The sequence below is a fragment of the Lacerta agilis genome, chromosome 13, assembly GCF_009819535.1.
Source record: "Lacerta agilis isolate rLacAgi1 chromosome 13, rLacAgi1.pri, whole genome shotgun sequence".
Lineage (NCBI taxonomy): Eukaryota > Metazoa > Chordata > Lepidosauria > Squamata > Lacertidae > Lacerta > Lacerta agilis.
Genome location: NC_046324.1, coordinates 35224024 through 35247535, shown reverse-complemented (window position 1 = coordinate 35247535; position 23512 = coordinate 35224024). Strand labels below are relative to the sequence as shown.

General features: G+C 46.3%; 1 protein-coding gene across 1 annotated transcript in view; it reads left to right on the top strand.

The window, feature by feature from the left end:
* ABCA3 (ATP binding cassette subfamily A member 3) overlaps positions 1-23512 on the top strand; it is a 65824-nt gene that overhangs the window by 25197 nt on the left and 17115 nt on the right. The window contains exons 3-16 of the mRNA XM_033168085.1: positions 1311-1569; positions 1938-2065; positions 2648-2813; positions 7316-7575; positions 8261-8377; positions 8530-8650; positions 14399-14572; positions 17768-17949; positions 19052-19198; positions 19300-19429; positions 20016-20170; positions 20882-21037; positions 21273-21483; positions 22929-23079. Coding sequence (XP_033023976.1) covers positions 1311-1569; positions 1938-2065; positions 2648-2813; positions 7316-7575; positions 8261-8377; positions 8530-8650; positions 14399-14572; positions 17768-17949; positions 19052-19198; positions 19300-19429; positions 20016-20170; positions 20882-21037; positions 21273-21483; positions 22929-23079 — 2357 coding nt within the window. The remainder of the gene's footprint in view (positions 1-1310; positions 1570-1937; positions 2066-2647; positions 2814-7315; positions 7576-8260; positions 8378-8529; positions 8651-14398; positions 14573-17767; positions 17950-19051; positions 19199-19299; positions 19430-20015; positions 20171-20881; positions 21038-21272; positions 21484-22928; positions 23080-23512) is intronic.

The window sequence follows — 23512 nt, the reverse complement described above, 5'->3', positions numbered from 1 at the left end:
TCTACCGCCCAAAGATACAAGAAATCCCACGTACACTGCACATTGATAGACCCAGCAAGGAGGAGGAATAGGCAAATGGTTAAAATGCTATGTGAATTTCCTTGGCAATTCATTGCTTAACCATTATCGTTTTTGTTTGTTTTTATTTTGGAGATTGCAGAACTGTCTGTACTTTACTTAATGAATAAATGTCTTTCCGAAACATCCACCCATACCACCCACCTTTTTCATCCAAACCAACCGCACCCCCAGAGCCTCATTTCTTGACCTCCTTTTATCTGCCATGTAACTTGATCTGCTTGCAAAGTCTTGTAAGGCAATTGCAAAAGCTGTGGTCATTCACGTGTCTACACCATTTATGACTGGATTGGCAGCTCTTCTCCATGGGTGAAGAAATGCCTTGGCAAGTTCTATCTGCAGTTGCTGTAAAGGAGCATGAGCAGAGACTGGCTCTCTATGCTTTGTTTGCTAGCTCAAAGGAGGCATGAAATGGCTACATGCAGAGGAGCAAGTCATCCTCATATCTCAGTTTATTAAACTGAATGTGGCCATTATCTGAAAAGGTTATTGGTCCCAAAGATGTTGCATTGCTCTTTGGACTTGATCTAGAGGTGATCCCTTGGACACAGCCTTGAGAGAAATGGCTAAGATGAAAATTCATTGCCCTGAATTTTTTTTTTTAGAAATAGTTCAATAAGATGGCAAATAATTTACTGCAGAAACAGAAAGTTGCATCGTCATCATCATTATTAATATTTTTAATTAATGAACTTAGTCACTTTTTTTTTTTTACAAAATGTAACTCAAAGTGATTTACAAAAAAAATAGTACATACAATAAAGGCAACACAGAACTAAAACAATAAAAGCAACATAGAACTAAAACACACTTAAAGCTAAAAACACATTCAAATTTATATATAAAAAAAGAGGAGGACTAAAACGTCCCATCACTGAAGGGCACAATAGATAAATAAAGACGAATGCCAACAATAAAGGCCCGGCAGAAAAGAAACATTTTGACCTGGCACCTAAAGATAGGCAACAATGGTGTCAGATGTGCCTCCTTGGGGAGAACATTCCATAAGCAGGGAGCCAGCACTGAGAAGGCCTGTTCTCATGTCTGTTGCTAGCAGAAAGACCCTCGCTGATGGCTCAGCATGTCAATTCTTAAGTTCTAGCAGCAACAAAGAGTAACTTGCTGGGGGTGCAGCATGGATAGCAACACCTGATGTACACTTGCAGCCGTTTCCCATCCAGGGGAAAGGATTCCATGCCAAGCTAAACACATATACCTGGTTTGTTTTGCAGAAGCGACAGATTTTGGTCACGATCATAGAGATCTGCCTGCCATTGTTGTTTGCTGCCATCCTCATTGCCCTCCGTCACAGAGTACAGGCGGTTGACCACCCAAATGCTACCATCTACCACAGCCTGCCGGTGTCTAAGCTGCCTGCCTCCTCTCATTGGCACCCACACAACTTGGAGCTAGCCTATGTCCCCGCTAACAACACGGCTGTGAAGAGCATCGTGGAGACTGTGGCGAAGGCACTGGAAATCAATACCAAAGGTCAGAAACTAGGCAGGGTTGTCTGCATGTGCAGATGTTTGCTCCTCTGTAGCATAACTCCTCTGCTTAGCACACAAATGGGGCACCCCTTGGCGTTCTTTCTCAGTCTTTGGCTTTGGCTCCACCTACTGTTGGGCTCCTTACCTTCTGCTCAACCAGTCCCAATGGGCACCAGTTGCCACTGGATGGGGACAAGTCTGGAATTAGCTGGATCTGCTTGTCACTGGATCTGGCTCCACCTGCTGCTGGACTCTGCCTTCCTCCCTACAAAAACCCATAGACACCAGTCACCACTTCCTGAACGAAACACCTTGCTGCTCCTGTCCCCCCCCCCCAAGCTCATTGTATATATTTTGTTTTCCTTGCAGCTCGAGGCTTCCCTTCTGAGAAAGCCTTTGAAGACTACATCAGGTTTGACAACCGCTCTGGCAATATTCTGGCTGGCATTGTCTTCGAACACCTCTTAGCTCACAGTCGAGAGCCCCTGCCACTGCAGGTAAGGATTTACGGGGGCAGGTTTCACCCAGGGTTCATCAAGTTGATGAACGGCAGTCTCTAAAGCAAGGGTGGGGGACTTTTGTGGGGATGTGGGAGCCGTCCTGGAAAATTTAACTTGGCCAGTGAGTGGCAGCCATTAATGCACAGGTTAATTAGCAGGTGCTTCCAAGACAGCCTATTATAGTGAGCATTCATTTTGCTTTGTTGCTGGGAGGTTAGATGGTGTTGGCTATTTACAATGGTACCTTGTTTGTCGAACGTAATCCGTTCTGGGAGTCTGTTCAACTCCCGAAACAATTCAAAATCAATGCACAGCTCCTGATTGGCTGCAGGAGCTTCCTGCACTCGAAACGGAAGCCGCATCGGACGTTTGGCTTCCGAAAAACATTCAAAAACTGGAACGCTTATTTCCAGGTTTGCGGCTTTCAGGATCCAATTGTTCAGCAACTAAGCAGTTCGGGAACCAAGGTTCCACTGTAATGAGTAATCATTCTGATTTGTTTGCTGGGGGGGTTGGCTTTTTTTCCAGTTTTTCTGTATTGTTATGTGGGTTTTTTTTTAATTTTAATTCCTCTTGCAGGTGAGTTACCGACTGCGTTTCAAATACAGCCCCAGGAATGCCCCTAGGAGTGAACAGACAGGCCTGAACCCTAACCTGGACCGTGATTGGCACACCAGCTACCTCTTCCCGCTGTTCCAGTTACCAGGACCCAGAGAACCCAACTTGCATGATGGAGGGACACCAGGTGAGTAATCTCTGGGCTGGGAGTTCATGGGGAAAAGTTAACCACATGGGCATCAGGGCACAAGAACAGATGAAGCTGCCTTAGACCAGGTCACTTTTTGAGCACCATAGATTAGCACAGCCTCCCCCTGACTGACAGTAGCTTTGGAGAGTCTCGGGCAGAGGCTTTTTATATTCCCTGCCGCCTAGTACATTTTAAACTGGAGATGGCAAGTATGAAACCTGGGACGTCTTGTGTGCAAAGAAAGTTATCTGTGACATGAACAGTAGTCCCTACCCAAAGGGATCTACCAGGCTGATTTTTTTTGGTATGTATTCTGTTCTGCGGTTTTTATTGGAGAAGGTGTTATTTTAGGTTCTTGCATCTGAGGCCATTTAGGACCTTGCATGCTAATACTAATACATTGAATTGTTCTGCAATACGTCCCGGATTTTACCACATTATTGCCTCCTGACTTTGTAGAGCTCAGTAGCTAGGAGGATGGAGACAAAACTAGAATGAGTTGGTTCCACCTATCATTGACTCCGACTCCACCCAGAGTGAGTCTCCTTGCCCCCTGCCCTACCAGTCCCAATGGGCACCAACTACCACTGGGGAGTCTGTGGCGCTGCAGATGTAGATGGACTCCTGCTCCCTTAGCCCTCAGTCAGGGCTGATGGGGGCTGTAGTCCATCAAATGCCTGGAAGGTCACCGGTTCTCCACCCTTGCTGTTGTGGTTGTGAAGACAAAATGGAGGTGAGTAGAATCTTGCAGCCATCCTGAGATCCTTGGAGGAAAGATAAAAATATAATGCCCCCCCCTCTTTTAAAAAAATGGAATTTGCATTCAGCTGTCACAGCTGATGTATGATCTTCCTAGAACAAATTGTGCTGTTATTTAATGAACTGTGGGGCTATAGATGTGAGTGAGGGCTCCCCTCATCAGATGGCAAGCAAATGGGGTAAATACACAATCCATAAATGGCTGTGTCCCCCCCCCCCAAAAGCAGTTAGAAACTGCTTAAAAGCAGGCCCACTCTGCATTGCACACACACAGCCATGCTGCTCCAAGAAGCCTCAGGTGGCAGGCACCGGTGCAAAACTAGGGCATCGCTGGCCAGCACAGGCTGTGAGAAGCAGAAGGTCTCGTTTCCAGCTGCCTGCTTGTTTATCATTTAAAGGACAAGCTGTGTGCATCGCCTGCCTCTCTCTCGAACCCACTTTCATTGTCTCCTTGGCTCACTTACACTGGAGGAGTGCGCGGCGGAATGCATTTAATTAGCAGCTTAACAAATGGCTGCAGTTGCAGAGAGTTGGCAGAACTGCCGGCACCTAGGCTTGGCATGTTTTTGTGTTAGTCATCTCCTAATTGGAACAGGGTTGGTGAAATTCTCTGCTGCAAGACACAATGCCATTGGCGGCGAATATGCACACCTTAGGTCTAGCTGCAAACTGCATGGATATGTCATTTCAACAATAGAAGGGAATTTATGGGGGTAGGAGGACAGGGGGCTTGGAAAGAAAATACAGAGATGATTATGATGATGGTGATGATATTGATTTATGCCCTGCCCTTTTCCCTGGCATGGACTCAAGGCGGCTTACAGATAATATCTCAGCTGTGATTCTAACTTGTAGGAATTTAGGTTTCCAAGAGGTTTGAGGATCCCAGAGAGCACACTGCAGATTTTGATCACAGTCACACAATACGTTTGAAGCACATTTAACACCCAAGGCTTCCCCAGAAGAACCCCGGGAACTGTAGTTTGTTAAGGGTGCTGGGAATTGCAGCTCTGGGATGGGTAAACTACAGTTCCCAGGATTCTTTGGGGGAAGATATGCACTTTAAATGTGTGTTAAATGTGCTTTGGTGTGGATGTGACCTTTTAAGTATGTATGTATGCATTGGCAGAAGTATTTATATACCACCAATAGTATAAACTGTTGAGGTGATGTAAATGGTGAGACATTACTTTGTTGTTGTAATAAAATACTAGGCTGGCATTTGAGTATATAATTATAATGGTGAGTGGAGATCATATAGAGTGCTGGAACTAATAGGCCTTAAATTGTGGGAGCGGCTAGGAGGGGCCTGTAATTCCACACAGATCTTCAGTAACTGGCATAAGAAGTTATGCAAATGTATGCCGTGCGAGATGCATTAGCTTGATTTACAGGCTTTGTTTGGGCTGCAGCCTTGTTGCTTGTTTTAAATAAATTCCCATGTTTTGTTAAGAGTCCGAACGTCCTACTACAACTTAGCCTTCTTTGTTGATTACTAACAATAACTGCACCATCTTGCCTGCAGGATTGTAGTGTTAAATAGACATGTGAAGCAAAGGAAAGAGGAAGGGAATGGAGGAAGATAGCCCCACAGTTAAAATAAATCAGTTAATTAGACAGGGCATGGGAGCCTGGTCATTTCTTGAGAGGCGCTGGCCTTCCTGTAACCTGTTTATTTGCTTACACGAAGTTTAAGCAGGGATTAGATAATATCTCATTTTTATTGAGCATTCATTTTGATTTGTTTATGGAGCAGTTCTGTATTGTAAGAATGTAATAAGAGCTGGCTAGGTCAGGCTAATGCCCTATCTAGTCTAGCATTCCCTTCTCCCAGATGCCTGTGGGAAACCCTCAGGCAGGACCCAAACACTATTATATCATTTTAAACAGCCCTGGCTTCCCCCAGAGAATTCTGGGAACTGTAATTTGTTTAGGATGATGAATAGGGCCAGCCCAGGATGTTTTGCCGCTTGAGGCAAAAAAGAAAATGCCCCCCTCCTTCCCCTCCTTCTCTGCCTGAGGTCACTGCAGGAGACCAGTGAAAATTTGGTGTGCAAACTTTTCGCTAGTCAAACTTCCTCAACTACAGCTTTAGCTTCTACTGGATTCATTGATTGGCATCAGGCTTATCTTGTGCAAACTCTAAAAATCATATGAACTCTATGCTAACATACTTAAGCAAGCGAGTGTGGTCAAATGCTCTCATCAACACTCAAAGAGTGAATCAAAGCACAGCAAGATTATTTGGAGGCACATACCTCAGGGAGTTATTTGGCAAATTTTGATGAGATTGAACAGCAAGCAAAATTTACTGTACCGGATGTAGAGTACAAAACTTTCAAAAGGAGGCAGAAAGTATGGCAGGGAAACCTAATGATGGGACAGCACCCATAGTCTTAGATGAACTTTCTCCAAGAGATAAGTTTAGGGTAAATTCATTTATCCCTGTCATGGATGCTCTTGAAGCCAATCTAGGCAAAAGAGCAACAGAGAATAGGAGTGTGGCTGGAAATTTTTTCATTTTTGTTGAAGCTGCAATCAACCAAGGAGCAGATTCACAATGGCATTGAGATGTTGGCTTAAGAGTATCCAAAGATGAACTTTTGCACTCCCACCTGTATACCTGTACAGGCTCATGCTGAAAAGGCACCAAGATATATATCAAATAATATTCCAGGAGAAAATTTGGACCGCTTTTCCAAATGTGGAAGCAATTTTTAGATTGTTCTTGTATTTAATGGTTACAAACAGAATGGTTGTCTGAAATAAGTGTTCTACTGCATAGAAAATGATAAACTGTGACTTCCTGATTTTAATGATATAATGGAGAAGTCTGCATCAAAAAGAGCGTAAAAGAAACTGTTCTGACTTTGTATATAGTGAAATGTTATAATATAGGTGTGATTCCGCTATGAATGTTCTGTGTGAATGTCTTCATTAATTCCATACTTCTGTAAACTTATTAAAGGTTATATTGTAAATATATAAACACTCTTTTAATCAATGCTGAAAATTCAGCAACCTTCTACTTCCATTGAGCAGATAAAGAAGAGGACGAGGTTTTGTTTCTCATGATCAGAAGATCTCCCAGCCCTGGGCCTCCAGCTATATTAATCCAGGCCTGGAGGGGGACAGAAAGGAGGCTGGAGAGGAACAGGCAGGGGGAGGAATAGGAGGAGGAGGAGAAGTGCAGGAGGCAGCAAGCAGTGCCTTCCTGTGGGCCCGGACTTGCCCCCCGTGGCTGTCCCCAGCCTGCCACCTGAGGTGACAGCACCACCGAGCAGTGATGCAAGATGTTAAGAGACCCCTATTCACCTCACTGAGTTACTACAGTTACCAGATTTCACAGTGAAGAGGGACTGGCTGTAGGACCACTCTGGGGTCTCCTAAGGCAGTGTTTTTCAACCTTTTTTGGGCAAAGGCACACTTGTTTCATGAAAAAAATCACGAGGCACACCACCATTAGAAAATGTTTAAAAAATTAACTCTGTGCCTATATTGACTATATATAAAGTAATTTTTCAATTTTTCCCACGGCACACCAGGCAGTGGTTGAAAAACACTGTCCTAAGGACTCTCAGCACCCTTAACAAGTTGTGGCTCCCAGAATTCTTGGTGGGGGATTGGAGGGGAGAGCCATGACTGTTTAGAGTGGTATGGCAGTGATTTGTGGTGTGAATGTGGCCTCAGTATCAGACAACTTCTGTGATGTCCTTTCTGACCTTGCCTTGCTTCCTTAGGGTATTACCGAGAAGGCTTCCTGGCAGTGCAGCATGCTGTGGACAAGGCAATCCTACAGTCCCACATCAACACTTCTGCGGAAGGTCTGCTGGAAAGGTTCATGGTGGTCATTCGCCGTTTTCCTTACCCACCCTACGTCAATGACCTCTTTGTGCTGGCCATTCAGAACCAGCTTCCCCTGCTGCTCATGCTAAGCTTCACCTACACCTCGCTCAACATAGTCCGTGCTGTGGTGCACGAGAAAGAGAAGAAGCTGAAGGTAATGCAGTGATAAGTGCTTCTGACAGTCCAGGCTAGGCAGTAAGGCTATGTGTGTGGATTTCTGCATCTGCCGTGTATGTAACTGAATTTGCAATTGCACCAAACTCCTATTGACTTTGGGAATCTAATCCCATAATTTATTATCCCCAGAGAATCATAGGGTTGCTTCCAGCAAGGTCCTACTCAGAGCAAACCCACTGGACCCGAGTTACTCGTGTTCATTAATTTCAGTGTGTGTACTCTATGTAGGACTTAGTTGGATACCACCCTGGCTTCCATCCATTTTTTGGAAAGAGATTGAGGTCCCATCTGCACTATACATTTAAAGCAGTCATATTTCACATCAAAAGGCAGGTAGCTGCTCGCTTCTTGTTGGAAACAGTAAGTGATCTTACAGCAAGCAGGAAAACTGAAGAGCAATCTATATTGACCAGTCTTTTGCATGGAACTGAAGGGGTACGGCTGGTCTTGAAAGATTAGAAAAGACAAACTCGGGCAGAAGAACGTGTCCAGTATTTGCTGATTGCCCTTATCTGCTGAAAAGAACTGTAAATGTTCATAAGTGCTCCTTGGAAGGGAGAAACTGGCTATGGGATTCAAGGAATGAATAATGTTGGGAAGGAGTCAATATTAGAAGAATCTAATGGCTTGCATGAGGTTATGCTGAATTTTTGTATCCGCAGGAGTACATGCGAATGATGGGCCTCAGTAACTGGCTGCACTGGAGTGCCTGGTTCCTTATGTTCTTCCTCTTCCTCTTGGTCTCCAACTTCTTTGTCACCATCCTCTTCTGCGTAAAGGTGAGCCTCTCCGAGCTGGCGTTGAAACTTAACACACCCATCAGGGTTGGCGGCGCACTCTCCCTTCCATCTTCAAGGTTTCTTCAGTCCGTATGTTGCTGCTGAGTTCTGAGTAGATAACGGGACTTACCGCAGGGTGTTGATTTTTGCAGGTGAGCAAAGAGGGAGCGGTGCTCACAAATAGTGACCCCACTCTAGTGTTTACCTTCTTGACAGTCTTCTCCATCGCATCCATCTCCTTCAGCTTCATGGTCAGCACCTTCTTCTCCAAAGGTAAGCAAAGTGTCCTTGGATGTTTGTCCGTCAGGATGAAAGAGTGACTGATTTGCAGCACAACCGCTTCTCTCAGGCTGGCAGAATCTACTGGCTGCTGCTTAGCCCATGTTTGAAAAGTTTGTTGCTAAGTTTGCTGAAAAGTTTGTTGACTTTCAGGCCTTGCTTTTGGTCAGTGGAAGGCAGAAAGTAAATCCAGATCTGCTGGCAGATCCCTTTGTGCTTCGAAGCAGATAAACAAGGGGGCCTGGAGGAGATTGGGAAATATTCCAAGAATAGCAGCAAGAAAATGGACCTCCCTAATGAAGCCCTACCCAATAAAAATCACATTCTTATTATGTTAATAGCCACTAAGCTCGCAATTTCACATTACTAGAAAGCGGATAATGAAATTTCTGTTGATAAATGGTATGACAGATGCTGGACTATTGCCCTGTTAGAGAAGGTTACCAATAATATAAGAACCACGAAAGGCAAATCAAACCCTATGAACCACAGTGCAGTCTGGGCACCCTTTTTATTTTGTGTACGTCAGGGGTGGCCAACTCCCAAGAGACTGTGATCTACTTTCAGAATTAAAATCTGGCAGTGATCTACCCCCGTTTCAGCTCAAAGTTGTTGACCTTTTTTTGGGGAGGAGGAAAGCCCCGTTTTTTAGGGGTTCAGCTCAAAGTTGTAAACTTTTTTGGGGGGAGCACTGCCCAAATACTTTTCTTACAGGGGACAACAGAAACTTTTACAGATTTCTTGGGAGAGAGTTGCATAAAAGCATTCACAAAACTGTATGCCGCACAAACTCCTTTACCCACTCCTTTAACCCACCTATCAATATTTCTTAAAAAATGCATGCCTTCATCCATTGTTAATGTGACATCTGCGTCACCATTTCGGTAACCAAAGCTGCAGACAAGCCAAAGCTGCACACAAACCACCTCGAAATCAAACCTTGCTGCAAAACAATGACATCCCCAATGGAGGCTGGGACCTGCCCCATGTAAGGAAACTGAAGCACCAATGGCTCAATTACCCTCTTTGTTAACTTAAAATGCACAATGATTATTATTTTTTAAAAAAATTATTCCTTTTAATTAATTATCCTTTATTATTTAAAGCAGTAGCACTGGAAACTTTAGCAAGAGCATGCCCACCCGGAAGGCACAGGAAAATAACAACCCAACCAGTGCCCGCCTCCTGGTCCCACGTGGCTTCAGTTTTAAAATGCACCAACAATCAACGAAGGCCCCAAAAGTGCTGGTTTCCAATTCCTGAATTCTTTGATAACTGAAGACCACGTTATGTAAGCAGCAAACAAAAACAGCCTCAAAAAACAGCTTTTTAGCCAACAGAAAAACTTTCCCCCACACAAACACAGAAAGCCCCAAATGGCTGAAAAACTCAGTTTCCCAGGATCCTCAGCCCTCGCAAAGGAACTACTCACCATGCAAGGGAACTCAGTTTCCCAAGCTCCCTTGCAACGCCAAAGCCCGGCAAATGCAGAAACTGGGACAGACGCCTGTTCCTCTCTTGCTGGCACGATGCAGCGTGGATACAAAAAGTGGGCAGGCGAGGAAGGGAAGGATGAGATCCGAGGCGAGGTCTAAGACCTTCCTAGTCACAATGCAGGAGACGTACAGAGATCCACACTGGAAACCGGCAAGGGAAGGAAGAGGCAGTGTCCCAGGTGTGGGCTGCTTAAATGGGCAAGGGGTGGATCCAGGGAAGCCCATGGTCAGCCCTTGGATTCGCCCCCTGGCACTGTCCAAGTTTCAGCCTGCATCCCCATTTGACCAAGCAGGGTGCAGGCTAGGATCCAGTCTCTGATAGGCACAGGGCAGCCTCACTGTTACATCCTCCAGGCAAGGGGAGCCATCCCAGCACGCATGCAAACTCACACACATACTGGCCAGCTCTTTGTCGGCATGAGGGAGGGGGAGCCATCCAGCCATCCCACGCAACTCTCTCCGCATGAGGGAGCTGGAGCCATCCAGCCATCCCACGCAATGCACTCACACATATTGGCCAGCTGTCTGTCGGCAAGAAAGAAGGAGCTCTCTGTGCAATTGCCCATGGTTATTGAGCCTTTTGGGGGGGGAGGGGAGAGACAAGAGATGTTGAGCTTTTTTTAGGGGGAGAGCTTTTCCCCCTTTAAGGCTGGTGATCACTAAGAAACCCACAATCTACCTGCAATTGACCAGAAACTTCCTGGCGATTGACCAGTAGATCGCGATCGACCTGTTGGACATGCCTGGTGTACGTCAACATCTGATACTGGGAGACATCCACCTTCCTGGCAGAAAAAAAATTGATTGACCTTGGTTGACTCTTTTGACCAGTTAGCAAGACAGGGAAAGGCTGATTTTAGTTTATTTGTTGTGCCGACAAAGGCATGCAAATTGTTATCAGCTGTAATGTGTAATAATCTCACCTGGGTTTTTTCCCCTCCCATTTCCTGTTGGTTTTTATGGTTTTCAGCTATTTGATTTGCATTTTATAGATTGGCTGTGATTTCTTTTTCTTATACTGCGGTGTCTAAGGTTAATAAACAGTTTTGAAAGGAAGAAAGAAGGAAATGACTGCTCTCCCTGCAAATTATACCAGTGTGATGAAGTAAGCTAAGGCAATGGGAAAGAGAGGGTGGCCAGCCGTGGATTTTTACTTGGAAGAGCTTTGAGTTCAGTTCTGGTACTCCAAACAAATTCTGGGGTTCACATGATGGTTCCTTTCTTGGCCCAAGGTTGTGGGGAGGAACGGAAGCACATGCTCACCCCTTGTTTGTTTTTAGCCCAACGATAGGATGTCCTCTTGCAATCCACAGAGAGTCGGCCACAAGCTTAACCTCACTTATCTGTAGGCAATCCAAAAGGAATCCCGTAGGACTTATTTCTGAGCAGATATGGGTAGGACTGTGCTCTTAAGTTGCAGAGGCAGTTAACTCCTGTTTATTCAGCCCCCTGGTGCGGCATCCCACTGCTTTATTGGTTCCAAGTTGAAAGTACAATAAGCCATGTTTTGTTTTGCTTTGTTTTGCTTTGCTTTTGGCCTGGCGATTTCCCCCTCCTAGTTTTCCAGGGTGATCATAAGGCCAGGAAGCTGGTGGCGCTTTGTCTCGTCATATTCTAGATTTGAAATGCTAATTATAAGGTTATGCAGGAGCAACAGTGATGTGCATGATAGCTGATAACAGACAAGCAGCTAAGTGGAAATTCCCCAGGGGTGTGGGCTGTCTCTTTGCAAGCCTAAAAACACATGCCTTTTTCTTCTACTACCGGTACTTTGGCCCACTCAAGATACAGGATTGTCCCAGGCAGGGAAGTAGGTTGGGTTACCCACTGCATGTAACTTAGCCATGGTTCCTATGGCAGCTTGATTTGTAGTCGATAGTGTTTGCTGCCACTGGGACTGCAAAATCTTCCCCTGCTCATTTGTGAAGATCAAGTTGCTATTTCAAGCATCAGAGCACCTCAGGACTTCTTTTTTTTAGTTTTTTGGCAAAACTAACTGTTGTGTCCCTTGATGCCTTTTTGCTTCCCCACCATCACATATTGGGGTAGAAGTGAATGAATGAACTGGGAGGTCTCAATAACATCCATGCACGTACAGTATTTGCTACAGTACTACTGAATAGTAGGCTCAGCTTTCTTCCCCTAAATAAAGCATAAGAAAGGAGCCCTATAGGTCAGACCAAAGGCTTAGCTAGTCTAGTATTCTGTTTCTGGCAGTAGCTGATAACACTGAATTTCCCTCCTTTGCAACATTATGCATCCCCACACCCATCAATGTGTCCCGTCCCCCCACAGTGTGCCAAAAAACAGGGTGGGGAATGGTCCCTGAGATTGGATCGTGGCATTGCTAGATTTGAGCATTGCAAAGTAGCCAGATTTAACTTCTATTGTTTTTTTTTTAATTGGCTTCAATTCTGAAGTGGGGTGTATGGGTGGAGAATACCAAGGAAGAGGAGCTGCACGTGGCTTCCTTTCAGACGAATTTGTAAGTGCTGCCCTGGGAACCACCGCTAGTCCCTGCAGTGTTTTCAACTAGTCCCAAGACCTCAGTTATCATCACACAGGAAGAGCAAGAGGTTTCTTTGACTCAGCCACTGCATTCCGAAGAGGCAAGCCTCCTTTCCACTTTCAAATATGAAATGAAATGTGGCTTGCCTCTTCAGCATTTGAAGCAGCTGTCTGTGGAAACATCAGAGGGCTTTGAGCTTTGTTCTCCCTGCCCCCTCCTCCCATGGCATGCTTATGGTATTAATTGGATCACAGCTTTAAAGCACAAGTTGTAAGGGGAGGAAATGCAGTTATATGTAGGGAGTAAGAAAACCAGAACTTTCAGCACAACAAATTCCATCGTAATGCTCTAAGCCAACCCTGAGAAAGTATGCTTCACTTTAATGCAGTGCTGGGGACTTCTAGCCCATGAGCCTAATTAGGCTTGATGAGGCTCCTGATTTGATAGGTGTCCTTTTTCTGAGTGCAGCTGGTCCCTGTTAAAGCAGGATTTGCACCCGGTACCTGGAAATCCCACTGGGATCAGCTGCAAATGCAGTTAGTCTCTGTTGAAGATGCCAGCAGCAACACCCCCACCTTTGGCAGTTTAATGGATTGCAATGTTTACATGTCAAAAGCAACTCAAGGAATTTGAGGCCTAAGCAGTGGATATGCCGGGAGCAGACTGCAGTGAAAAACAGCCAGGTCTAGTGTGTCACTGCAACAGTAAAACTTGAAAATCTTGTTTGCCCCTGGTTTTCAGAGTTCACTCTCTGGAAGAGGCAGGACGTGACTAAGCACAGTGCACAAGTTTGTCGCTGTGGGAGTGTGGAAGTTGTTCAGCCCACCCATGCAACAGTTTTTCATTTTGATGCTTTTTATACTGAAACCTTCCAGCCAAGCAGACAGTAATTCATTTGAGGTTTACAAGTTTAATGTTCCTGTCATTGTGCATTAACAACACTTTCTTCTTAGTAGAAAACATTGCACATCAAATCACAAAAGCCATGCCATTTTTAATTGCGCTTTGTTCATTTTTAACAGATGAAAAAGTTAACAAATAAAAATACTGTTATGTATTACGGTATATAAACAGTGATAACCTGCAGTTTAATGTGTGTCAAGTGTGCGTCCAGTCAAAAGATTCCCTGCATATGGAATGTGAGTATGTCAAGGAGAAGAATTTGAGCCTGACCTTCTCCTTGATGTGCTAGCTTTCCAAAGGCAGAGAGTTGTGTGTATGTGTGTTTTAACTTGGCGGAGTGTTCAAATCATGTTCAGACTGTCCCACTTTCAGTCTGAAGTGATACACCCTCGGAAAGGCTATTATAGACACCATATATACATAAATATATTTCTTTTTAAAAAAAGATTTGGACATATAAGTCTGGCGAAGGGGGTTGGAACCACATATAGTAATGAGCTTGCTCAATGTACACAGAATTCTGACTGACTGTTTTGGGGAAACAGGGAAGGAAAAGGAGACTGCAATGGAGTGTCCAGGAAAAAGGCATTATCTTGCTGGGGTCCTGAGCAGGAGCACTCCATGCTGCAAAACTTTTTTGCAGGCCCCCCTGCATATTGCATTTTCCTCCACAGTTTAAGGAGCCTAGGAAAAAAAGGTGTCAGAAGCGCATGGCCCTCTTTTGCCGTGAGTTGGGTTTCCACGAAACAAAGAGTTCCTACTGAATTTGTTAAGTGCACATGAATCCTTGCCGTTATTTCCTCTGAATATTGCCTCTCTCATTTGCATTCCCAGCAAACGTGGCGGCAGCTGCTGGGGGCTTCCTCTACTTTTTCTCCTACATTCCATACTTCTTCATCTCCCCACGCTACGACACGATGACACACAACCAGAAGCTTTCGTCGTGCCTCATTTCCAACGTCGCCATGGCTATGGGAGCGCAGTTGATCGGGATGTTTGAAGGGAAAGGTGAGTTTGCTAGGTTGCTCCTGGCCGGGCGAGAATCCCACCCTCTTGGCTGGCTGCCAGTTTTTGTGGATGCAAATCCTCCTCTGGCAGAAACCGTCGAGCTGCTTTTACTCTTTGTGCACGTTGCAGGAATGCACAGAGCCCATTGTTAAAACTGTGGAACTCTGCCCCACAGGAGGCAACGATGGCTGCCAACTTGGGTGGTTTTTAAAAAAGATTGAACTATAGATGGCTACTAGCCATGATGGCTGTGCTCTGCCTCCACAGTAGGCCTGGGCAATATATCAACATATAATAATAATAATAATAATAATAATAATAATAATAATAATATTTATTATTTGTACCCCGCCCATCTGGCTGGATTTCCCCAGCCACTCTGGGCGGCTTCCAACAAAAATCGGATACAAAAATATCACACATTAAAAACTTCCCTAAACAGGGCTGCCTTCAGGTTTTTTCTGAATGTCAGGTAGTTGTTTATCTCCTTGACCTGTGATGGGAGGGCGTTCCACAGGGCGGGCGCCACTACCGAGAAGGCCCTCTGCCTTGTTCCCTGTAGCTTTGCTTCTCGCAGTGAGGGAACCGCCAGAAGGCCCTCGGCGCTGGATCTCAGTGTCCGGGCTGAACGATGGGGGTGGAGACACTCCTTCAGGTATACAGGACCGAGGCCATTTAGGGCTTTAAAGGTCAGCACCAACACTTTGAATTGTGCTCGGAAACATACTGGGAGCCAATGTAGATCTCTCAGGACCGGGACTGGTACAAGGAGTAGACCGTGATGTCGGCTTCACTCAGTGGTATATTGCTGGTGAAACCGCCACCGCTTCTGAGTCCCTCCGCTAGCTACTTCCTCCAGTGAGCGTTGCCATCCCACTCTGCCCTCATACTGCGCAGGGGGAGAAAAAAGCTTCATCGGCGAGGCACCGATAACAGCTTGTTCCTCTGCATCTTTTAACTGCTTGGCTGGAAGCACCAGGGATGGCTCTGCTGGGGATGGGGAGCCCTCTTGTGCCCCAGCCGAGCTGTACAAACAAGCTGCCTTGTCTCAGCCCGCTAGGCACTGGGATGAAACCTCCTCGGCTCCCGCTGTGAGAGCTGCAGCAATTTCACCCTGCACCTTGCAGGCTGAGGCCAATGCAGCTTGTTTTTCAACATCCCCAGGCTGCGATGTTTGGCTGGTGATATACCGTGATGCTGAAAGGCTGATATCAGCCAGCCCTACTCCGCAGTTGGAGGCAGCAATGCTTCTGAATGCCAGTTGCTGGAAACCACAGGAAAAGAAAGTGCTCTTGTGCTCAGGTTCCCTCAGGCATCTGGTTGGCCGCTGCGAGAACAGGATGCTGGACTAAATGGGCCATTGGGCTGACCCAGCAGGCTCTTCTTATGTCTTTATGGCATGGCGTGGGTTGCAGCAACCAGTGTGGTTTAGTGGTTAGAACGCTGGACCAGGACCCTGGGAAACCAGGGTTCGGATCCCCACTAAGCTATGTAGCTCACTGGGTGTCCCCTTGGAGCAGTTACCTTGATATCCTTGGAGGAAAGTTGGAATGTAATTGTATTAATGCAGATTGTACCATAACAGAATGGCAGAAAATGTTAATTGTTTGCAGCGTTGGTCATGATTAGCTCCAAAAAGTGCGTGGTGAGATTAGCACTCTGTGAAAGAATGTATTCATTCACCCACGGTGTGAATTGCCTAACTATCATCAGGAGACGAGGCAGCCATCGGTTTGTCCTGGGCTGGGTTCTGTATCTGTTTCTGTATCTGCAGGAGTCAGTGTGAGACCAACTCACATGACTTACAGCTGGTTATTGAGCAATTGGTAAATGTTTGTTCAGCTGCAATACTCTTGTTGTTCCTGCTCTGGCTGGAATTAAAAGCGGGCTGAATATTTCTTCAATTTTTCTTTCTTTCTTTCTCCCAAAAAAACCCATACAAACAAACAAAAGTGCAGCATATTTTATTTATAAGCGCCTTCTGTGTACATGGTGCTCTGCAAAGAACAGGTTTGATAGGTATCTACTCCCAAGAGGTTTCAAGTCTAAAACACATACAGGGAAAGAACAGGGAGGAATAATGGAGGCAGGGATAAACAGAGAAAGAAGTTTAGCTGGTGCAGCCATTTCCTCAAAACCATGGCCACCTCCCCAGCACCTGATGTCTCAGGTGATGTCAGGTGTGGGGGCAGAGAGGAATGTGACTGCCGGCACACAGTCAGGAGCCTGTCAGCTGATAGACGTGCCTGTTGGCATCGCCTGTGCCATTGTGGTGGGTAGAGTGTCAGGCTAGGACCTGGGAGACCAGGGTTCAAATCCCCACCCACTCCCACCAGCACAGGTGATGGTCAGGGCTGATGAGAGGTTAACATGTTGACTGCCCCTTGTCTAAAGGATTCCTGGGAGAACTGTTTCTGGGGAGGGACTTGAAGTAAGTAAGGCGATGGCCTGGAGGCTCTCTTGGAGGCAGATGTTGCAGTGTGAAGGATCAAGGGAGAGTCGATCAGGTCTGCAAGTATCCACCACATTCAGTGACGGCCAGTGCCCATTGGTACTGGCAGGGCAGAAGGCAAGGAGCTCAACAGCAGGTGGAGCCATAGCTCATGGCAACTAATTCTAGTTTTGTCCCCATCTTCTTTGCCACCCACCCTGTCTCAGGTCCTTATCTGCAATAATCACAAAATCTGTGTGCTCTGCTTCCATGGTTGGAGGCAGAAATGCTTCTGAATACCAGTTGCTGGAAACTGCAGGAGGGGAGAGGGCTCCTGTGGTCGAATCCTGCTTGCTGGTTTCCCACAAGCTTCTGTTTGGCCACTGTGAGAACAGGGTGCCGGACTAGATGGGTCATTGGCCTGATCCAGCAGGCTCTTTTCATATTCTTAGGTTTTTAATCCACCATCATACTGGACTACCTCGTAAGATGGTTGCAGAGCTACCCGAAATAGTGCATGCAATGTTGTGTACTCCAAACTGGCTAGTAAATATCCTCCACAATGATGCAGCATTAAGTATTTAAAACAAAAACAACTTTGGGGTCCCTAATTTGGGAGGAGAGGGTCAGAAGAAAGGGAGGTCTTGTTCCCCACCCTGGCCCCTCACCTTTCAGGTCTCAGTAATGTATTAGCAGCCTCACAAGGGCTGCATCCTGTTTCACTTTGCGCTGTTGGATGCAAAACAGATCTTTCTGTTTTCCAGGCACTGGGGTGCAGTGGAAGGACCTTCTGAAACCAGTCAGCGTGGACGATAACTTCACTGTGGCTCACGTCTTAGGGATGCTACTCCTGGACTCGGTGCTGTATGGCTTGGTGGCCTGGTACGTGGAGGCCGTCTTCCCAGGAGAGTATGGCATCCCACAGCCCTGGTACTTCTTCTTGATGGTGAGTCCTGTGCTGCTCTCTCTCCCACTGACCAGCTGTTGTGTAGCCTAGCCTTTGCCAACCTGCCCCCTCCAGTTGCTTCGGACAACAACTCACAATTGTTAATTGAAAATATATGGAGCTTAGTAACGGGTAAGAGTCCAGTGCTCAGGGTATGCTGTGACGATTCTCAGGAGCACAGAAAAAGAACAAGTTGTGGAACTGAGAAATGGAAGGTTTGTGGTGGGGTTTGACTTTTATTTTATTTTTAAAAACAAAACAAAACAAAAACACATTTCTAGATCTTACAGCTGTGAAGACACATGCGGAGGAACATAGTTTGTCACCCAAACCTGGACACCTGGTTTTACTATCTCTGGACTAGCCATAAGCTGCCACCAAGGTTTCTTTTATGGTTTACAGCTCATGATTTGTCCAGAGAGCCAAACCATGATTCTGGGATTGAATGGCAAGATAACCAAACCAGCAGAGGAGTGACTGGAAGAGGAGCAAAGCAGCTGTGATCTCTTCTTCTGGGAAGTACATGGTCATGTTTATGCTAGGACTTGGTTTGGCTTGGCGTGGCTTGTGGGCCAGGCCATTGTTTTAGGCCAGTGGTCTTCAACCAGTGTGCCATGGCACCCTGGGGTGCCTTGAATGATGGTCGGGGTGCCGTGGGCAACACTGGCTTCTGTCCCTCTTTCCTTCCCTCCCTCCTCTGATGCCCTCTTGCATCTCGGCCTCCCAAAGGCTTGCAGAAATAAACAAGGCATGGTAGCTGATCTACTCCTGTCTTCATTAGAGGACGTTATAATAGCAATTAGTGGCAACAACTTGTTCTGCTACCAGGCTTCCTGATCTGACCAAGTGGACATATGTGAGCTCCATTTGGTATCTATGGATAGCTAAAATGAATATTGACTCTTCATGAATCCCTGATGCTCATTCTTACTCTTACATCATTCTGGCTGGGGCTGATGGGAGCTGTAGTCCAAAACATCTGGAGGACACCAGGTTGGATGTGGCCCTCAGGCTGAAAAAGCTGCCTGACCCCATCAGTGAAATAATTGGCAAACTCCAGTTGTTGGCAACAATAAGAGCCTCCCTGTTTGTCTCTCCTTAGCCTTCGTATTGGTGTGGGAGTCCTCAGACAGTGCTGGGAAAGGAGAAAGAAGAGGAGGAAGACCCAGAGAAGGCCCTGAAAAGCCAGTACATAGAAGAGGAGCCATCGGACCTTGTTTCAGGGATAAAAATTAAGCACCTGTCCAAGGTGGGTTCTTCTGGGATGCCGCACTCTGAAAGCTGAGTTGTGCAACTGCAGCTTATGGAAAAAGCATCTGAATTCCTGTTTCTGTATACTTCTGTCCTCAGGTGTTCAAGGTGGGGAACAAAACCAAGGAAGCTGTACGGGACCTGACCCTGAACATGTACGAAGGGCAAATCACAGTGCTCCTGGGGCACAATGGTGCTGGGAAGACGACGACTTTGTCCATGCTCACAGGTGAGGTTGGGCTGTTGGGACTAGGCTGGAAGGGCTGTAGCACAGTGGTAGATTATTTCCTTTGCATGCAGAAGGTCCCAGGTTCAATCCCTAGCATCTCTAGGTAGGACTGGGGTAGATTACCTGCCTGAAACCCCAGAGAGCTGCTGCCAGTCAGTGTAGACAATATTGAACTAGAGGGACCAAAAGGTCTGACTCAGATAAGACAGCTTCTTAGGCTCCTATGAGGATCATCATCATCATGCTGAACCTGAATAATGAGTCAAGACTATATTTACAAAAATGCATCTATTAGCAGCAAGTGTGCATAAAAAGGAACATATTAATGAAGATAATGTACAGAAATGTGCTATATTTGCCTACAAAATGTGGGAATTCACAACCCCCACCTGATAATAGGTTACAGGCAATTAACAGGGTTGAAATGGTTGAGGTTCAGTTATGTACCACACAGGCAGCAAACTGGGATTGGATACACCCAAGAGAGAGTTGTGGACAGTTTTGGCAGGGATACTATAAAATGCCTTTTAAACCTCCTTGGACTTTAGGGGATCCATCTAATCTGTAGGCTGTTCCTTTTCCCCAGGACTGTATCCTCCAACAAGTGGCCAAGCATACATCAATGGCTATGAGATCTCCCAGGACATGAATCTGATTCGAAAAAGCCTTGGCCTCTGCCCTCAGCATGACGTCCTCTTTGACCAAATGACAGTGGAAGAGCACCTGTACTTCTACTCTGGGGTAATCTCGGATAAATGTTGCGAGGCTTCTTTTTTATCATTTGTTACATAGTGTGGCGTAGCTCTTCAGGAGATACCCTACACCAGGCATCCCCAAACTTGGCCCTCCAGATGTTTTGGGACTACAACTCCCATCATCCCTAGCTAACAGGACCAGCGGTCAGGGATGATGGGAATTGTAGTCCCAAAACATCTGGAGGGCCAAGTTTGGGGGTGCCTGCCCTACATTAAATGAATGGTGTATATTCTCACTTAGAACACCGGCAATAATAATCTTCTGTAAAAGCGAAGGCCGTACAAATACCAGGCTTATCTCTCAGGCTGGAGGGAGATGCAGACGATGGATGCACATTTCTTGGCCTTGTGAATGCACACATGAGCTTTTCCTGTGTATGGCATTGATGCACCTTCAGGCTAAGGCCACAATGTGGACAAAGTGCAATAGGATTCTGGGGTCAGCAGTTGTCAACTACAGGGACTAGAAACCTGTTCAGTTTTTTAAAAATCTTTTTGTCTGACTGGGGATTAGGAATCTCTGGTCCTCCAGATGCTGTTCGACTCCAACTCCCATCAGCCCCAGCCAGCATGACCAATAGCTAGGGATGGGTCACACATTCCCCAACCCTTGTTTAAATGAAAGCAGCAGCAGCATCAAAAAAATTTTTTTGCTCAACCTGTGTGCTAACTCTTTTTCCATTCTATTTCTTCTCAGTTGAAAGGTTTTCCTGCAGAGAAATGTCTAGAGGAGATTAACCGCATCCTGCACATCCTCAGCCTACAGGAGAAACGCTTCTCTCTGTCTAAAGCATTGTCTGGGGGGATGAAACGGAAGCTCTCCATTGGCATCGCACTCATTGGAGACTCCAAAGTGAGTCCTGAGAGTCCTCTCTTTTCTTTCTTCGTTATTCTTCCTGCCACCCCTTTTGCTTCCATTTCCCCCTGCCACTGCATGAAATTAGGTCTCAGGCTTCAGGTTGCCCACCGCTGCTCTAGCAATTGCACCACACTGTCTCTCTTCTGTATTCTGGGTGTATGCGCCCTTCATATCTCACGCCAGCTGTGTTTCACCTTGCACTGAGGCCTGTTCTCTCTGCACTGTTTAGGTGGTGATGCTAGACGAGCCAACCTCAGGCATGGATCCAGTTTCTCGCCGGGCCACCTGGGAGCTTCTGCAGCAGCAGCGGAGCACCCGCACCATCCTGCTCACCACACACTTCATGGACGAAGCAGATCTGCTGGGCGACCGCATTGCGATTATGGCTATGGGGGAGCTCCAGTGCTGTGGGTCTTCACTCTTTCTCAAGCATAAATACGGTAAGGAGAATGGGTGCCCTCACCAATGGTTTGTGTATATTCTGCATAAAAATAAAAATAAAAACCTGTCAGGCATCTGGCAATTTCAACATAGCAATTGTTATTGCAGGGCAGCCTGTTGGTATGTAGTTTGAACACCCCTGAATGCTTCTTGTGGACTGGATGGAGTTCAGTGGTAGATCATCTGCTTTGTTTGCAGAGGGTCCCATGTTCAAACATGAGACTCTTAATCTCAGGGTTGTGGGTTTGAGCCTTATGTTGAGCAAAAGATTCCTGCATTGCAGGGGGTTGAACTAGATGACCCCTGTGGCCACTTCCAACTTTGTATTTCTATGATCTAATCCAGGCATAGGCAAACTCGGCCCTCCAGGTGTTTTGGGACTACAACTCCCATCATCCCTAGCTAACAGGACCAGTGGCCAGGGATGATGGGAGTTGTAGTCCCAAAACATCTGGAGGGCTGAGTTTGCCTATGCCTGATCTAATCCCCAGCATCTCCAAGGAGGGAAAGATCCTTGGTCTGACACATTGGATTGCTGCTGCCAGGCAGTACAGTACTACAGTGGTACCTCGGGTTAAGTACTTAATTCGTTCCGGAGGTCTGCTCTTAACCTGAAACTGTTCTTAACCTGAAGCACCACTTTAGCTAATGGGACCTCCCGCTGCTGCTGCGCCACCAGAGCATGATTTCTGTTCTTATCCTGAAGCAAAGTTCTTAACCTGAAGCGTTATTTCTGGGTTAACGGAGTTTGTAACCTGAAGCGTATGTAACCTGAGGTACCACTGTATTATTAGACAGTGCTATGCTAGATGGACCAACAGCCTGGTACATTCAGACATAGGAAATGTTTTGTTCATTTTCCTGATTATTACGCTGGCACTTCTGTCTTGTTTTCCAATGTCTCTTTCACACTGCAGTGCCTGTTGTGGAACTATGGCTTCTTTACTGATACAGTGGTACCCCGCAAGACAAATGCCTCGCACAACGAAAAACTCGCAAAACGAAAGGGTTTTGCGAGTTTTTAGTTGACTCGCGAGACGAATTCATCTATGGCTCTTTTTCGCAAGACGAATTCGTCTGGCAAGGTACCACTGTAAGCCGGCACCGGAGCTGCGTTTTAAAGCTGCAGCGAGCAAACAGCAGCACTGCTGTTCGCTCGTTGCAGCCTTAAAACGCGGCGCCGCGCCATACAGGGAGCTGTAAAGGCTTACCTTTTGGCTCCGGTCGGGAGGGGTGTTGTCCATCGCGTCCATCTTGGATCGACTTTCCAGAAGTGGTTTTTACATCACATTAAAGCTCAAACATAATGCGGAAATTAACAATTAGGTAAAATGTCAGGGAAGTGGAAGAAAATAAATGCAAACTCAGCATGAGGCAGCTTCCTATGTGCACACAAAAATCTCTTCTCTTCTCCCTGCCCCCATCTCCATCTGCTCCCTTTCAGGTGCAGGATACCACATGGTGATGGTGAAGGAGCCGTGCTGCAACCTTGGCGAAATCTCCCGTCTCATCTATCACTATGTGCCCAACGCCACCCTGGAGAGCAACGCTGGGGCGGAGCTGTCCTTCATCCTTCCCAAAGAGAGTACGCACAGGTAGTGTCACCCTCTGCGACAGCCGATGATGGCAAACTGAAGGTGGCTTGCCAGGTCGCCATCAGTGTGGGAGCTTTGTCTGTTGTGAAACTGCAGTGCCGGGGCTCTCTCTAGCATTTGCAAGTTTGGGGTGTGTGTCTAAGCCAGTGAGAGCTCACCTTCTCTAGGCGAAGACTTCACCCTCCAAGGATCACATGCCAAGAATGGATGTGGCCAAATTTTGAAACTGGGTTGGCAAGAACTGCCTTGCAAATTGCTCTCCCAGCAGCTGGTGAACTCTTGTGTGCACACCGTACATTGAAAGTGCATTGAAAGCACATTCCCCACTCCCCCACAAGAATCCCAGGTTACAGGCCTTTGTCCAAAGGGGTTGTAATATAGGGAATGTTAGGAATACGCTTTGAATGCTGAAGTTCTTTCCTGTTTCCTGCTG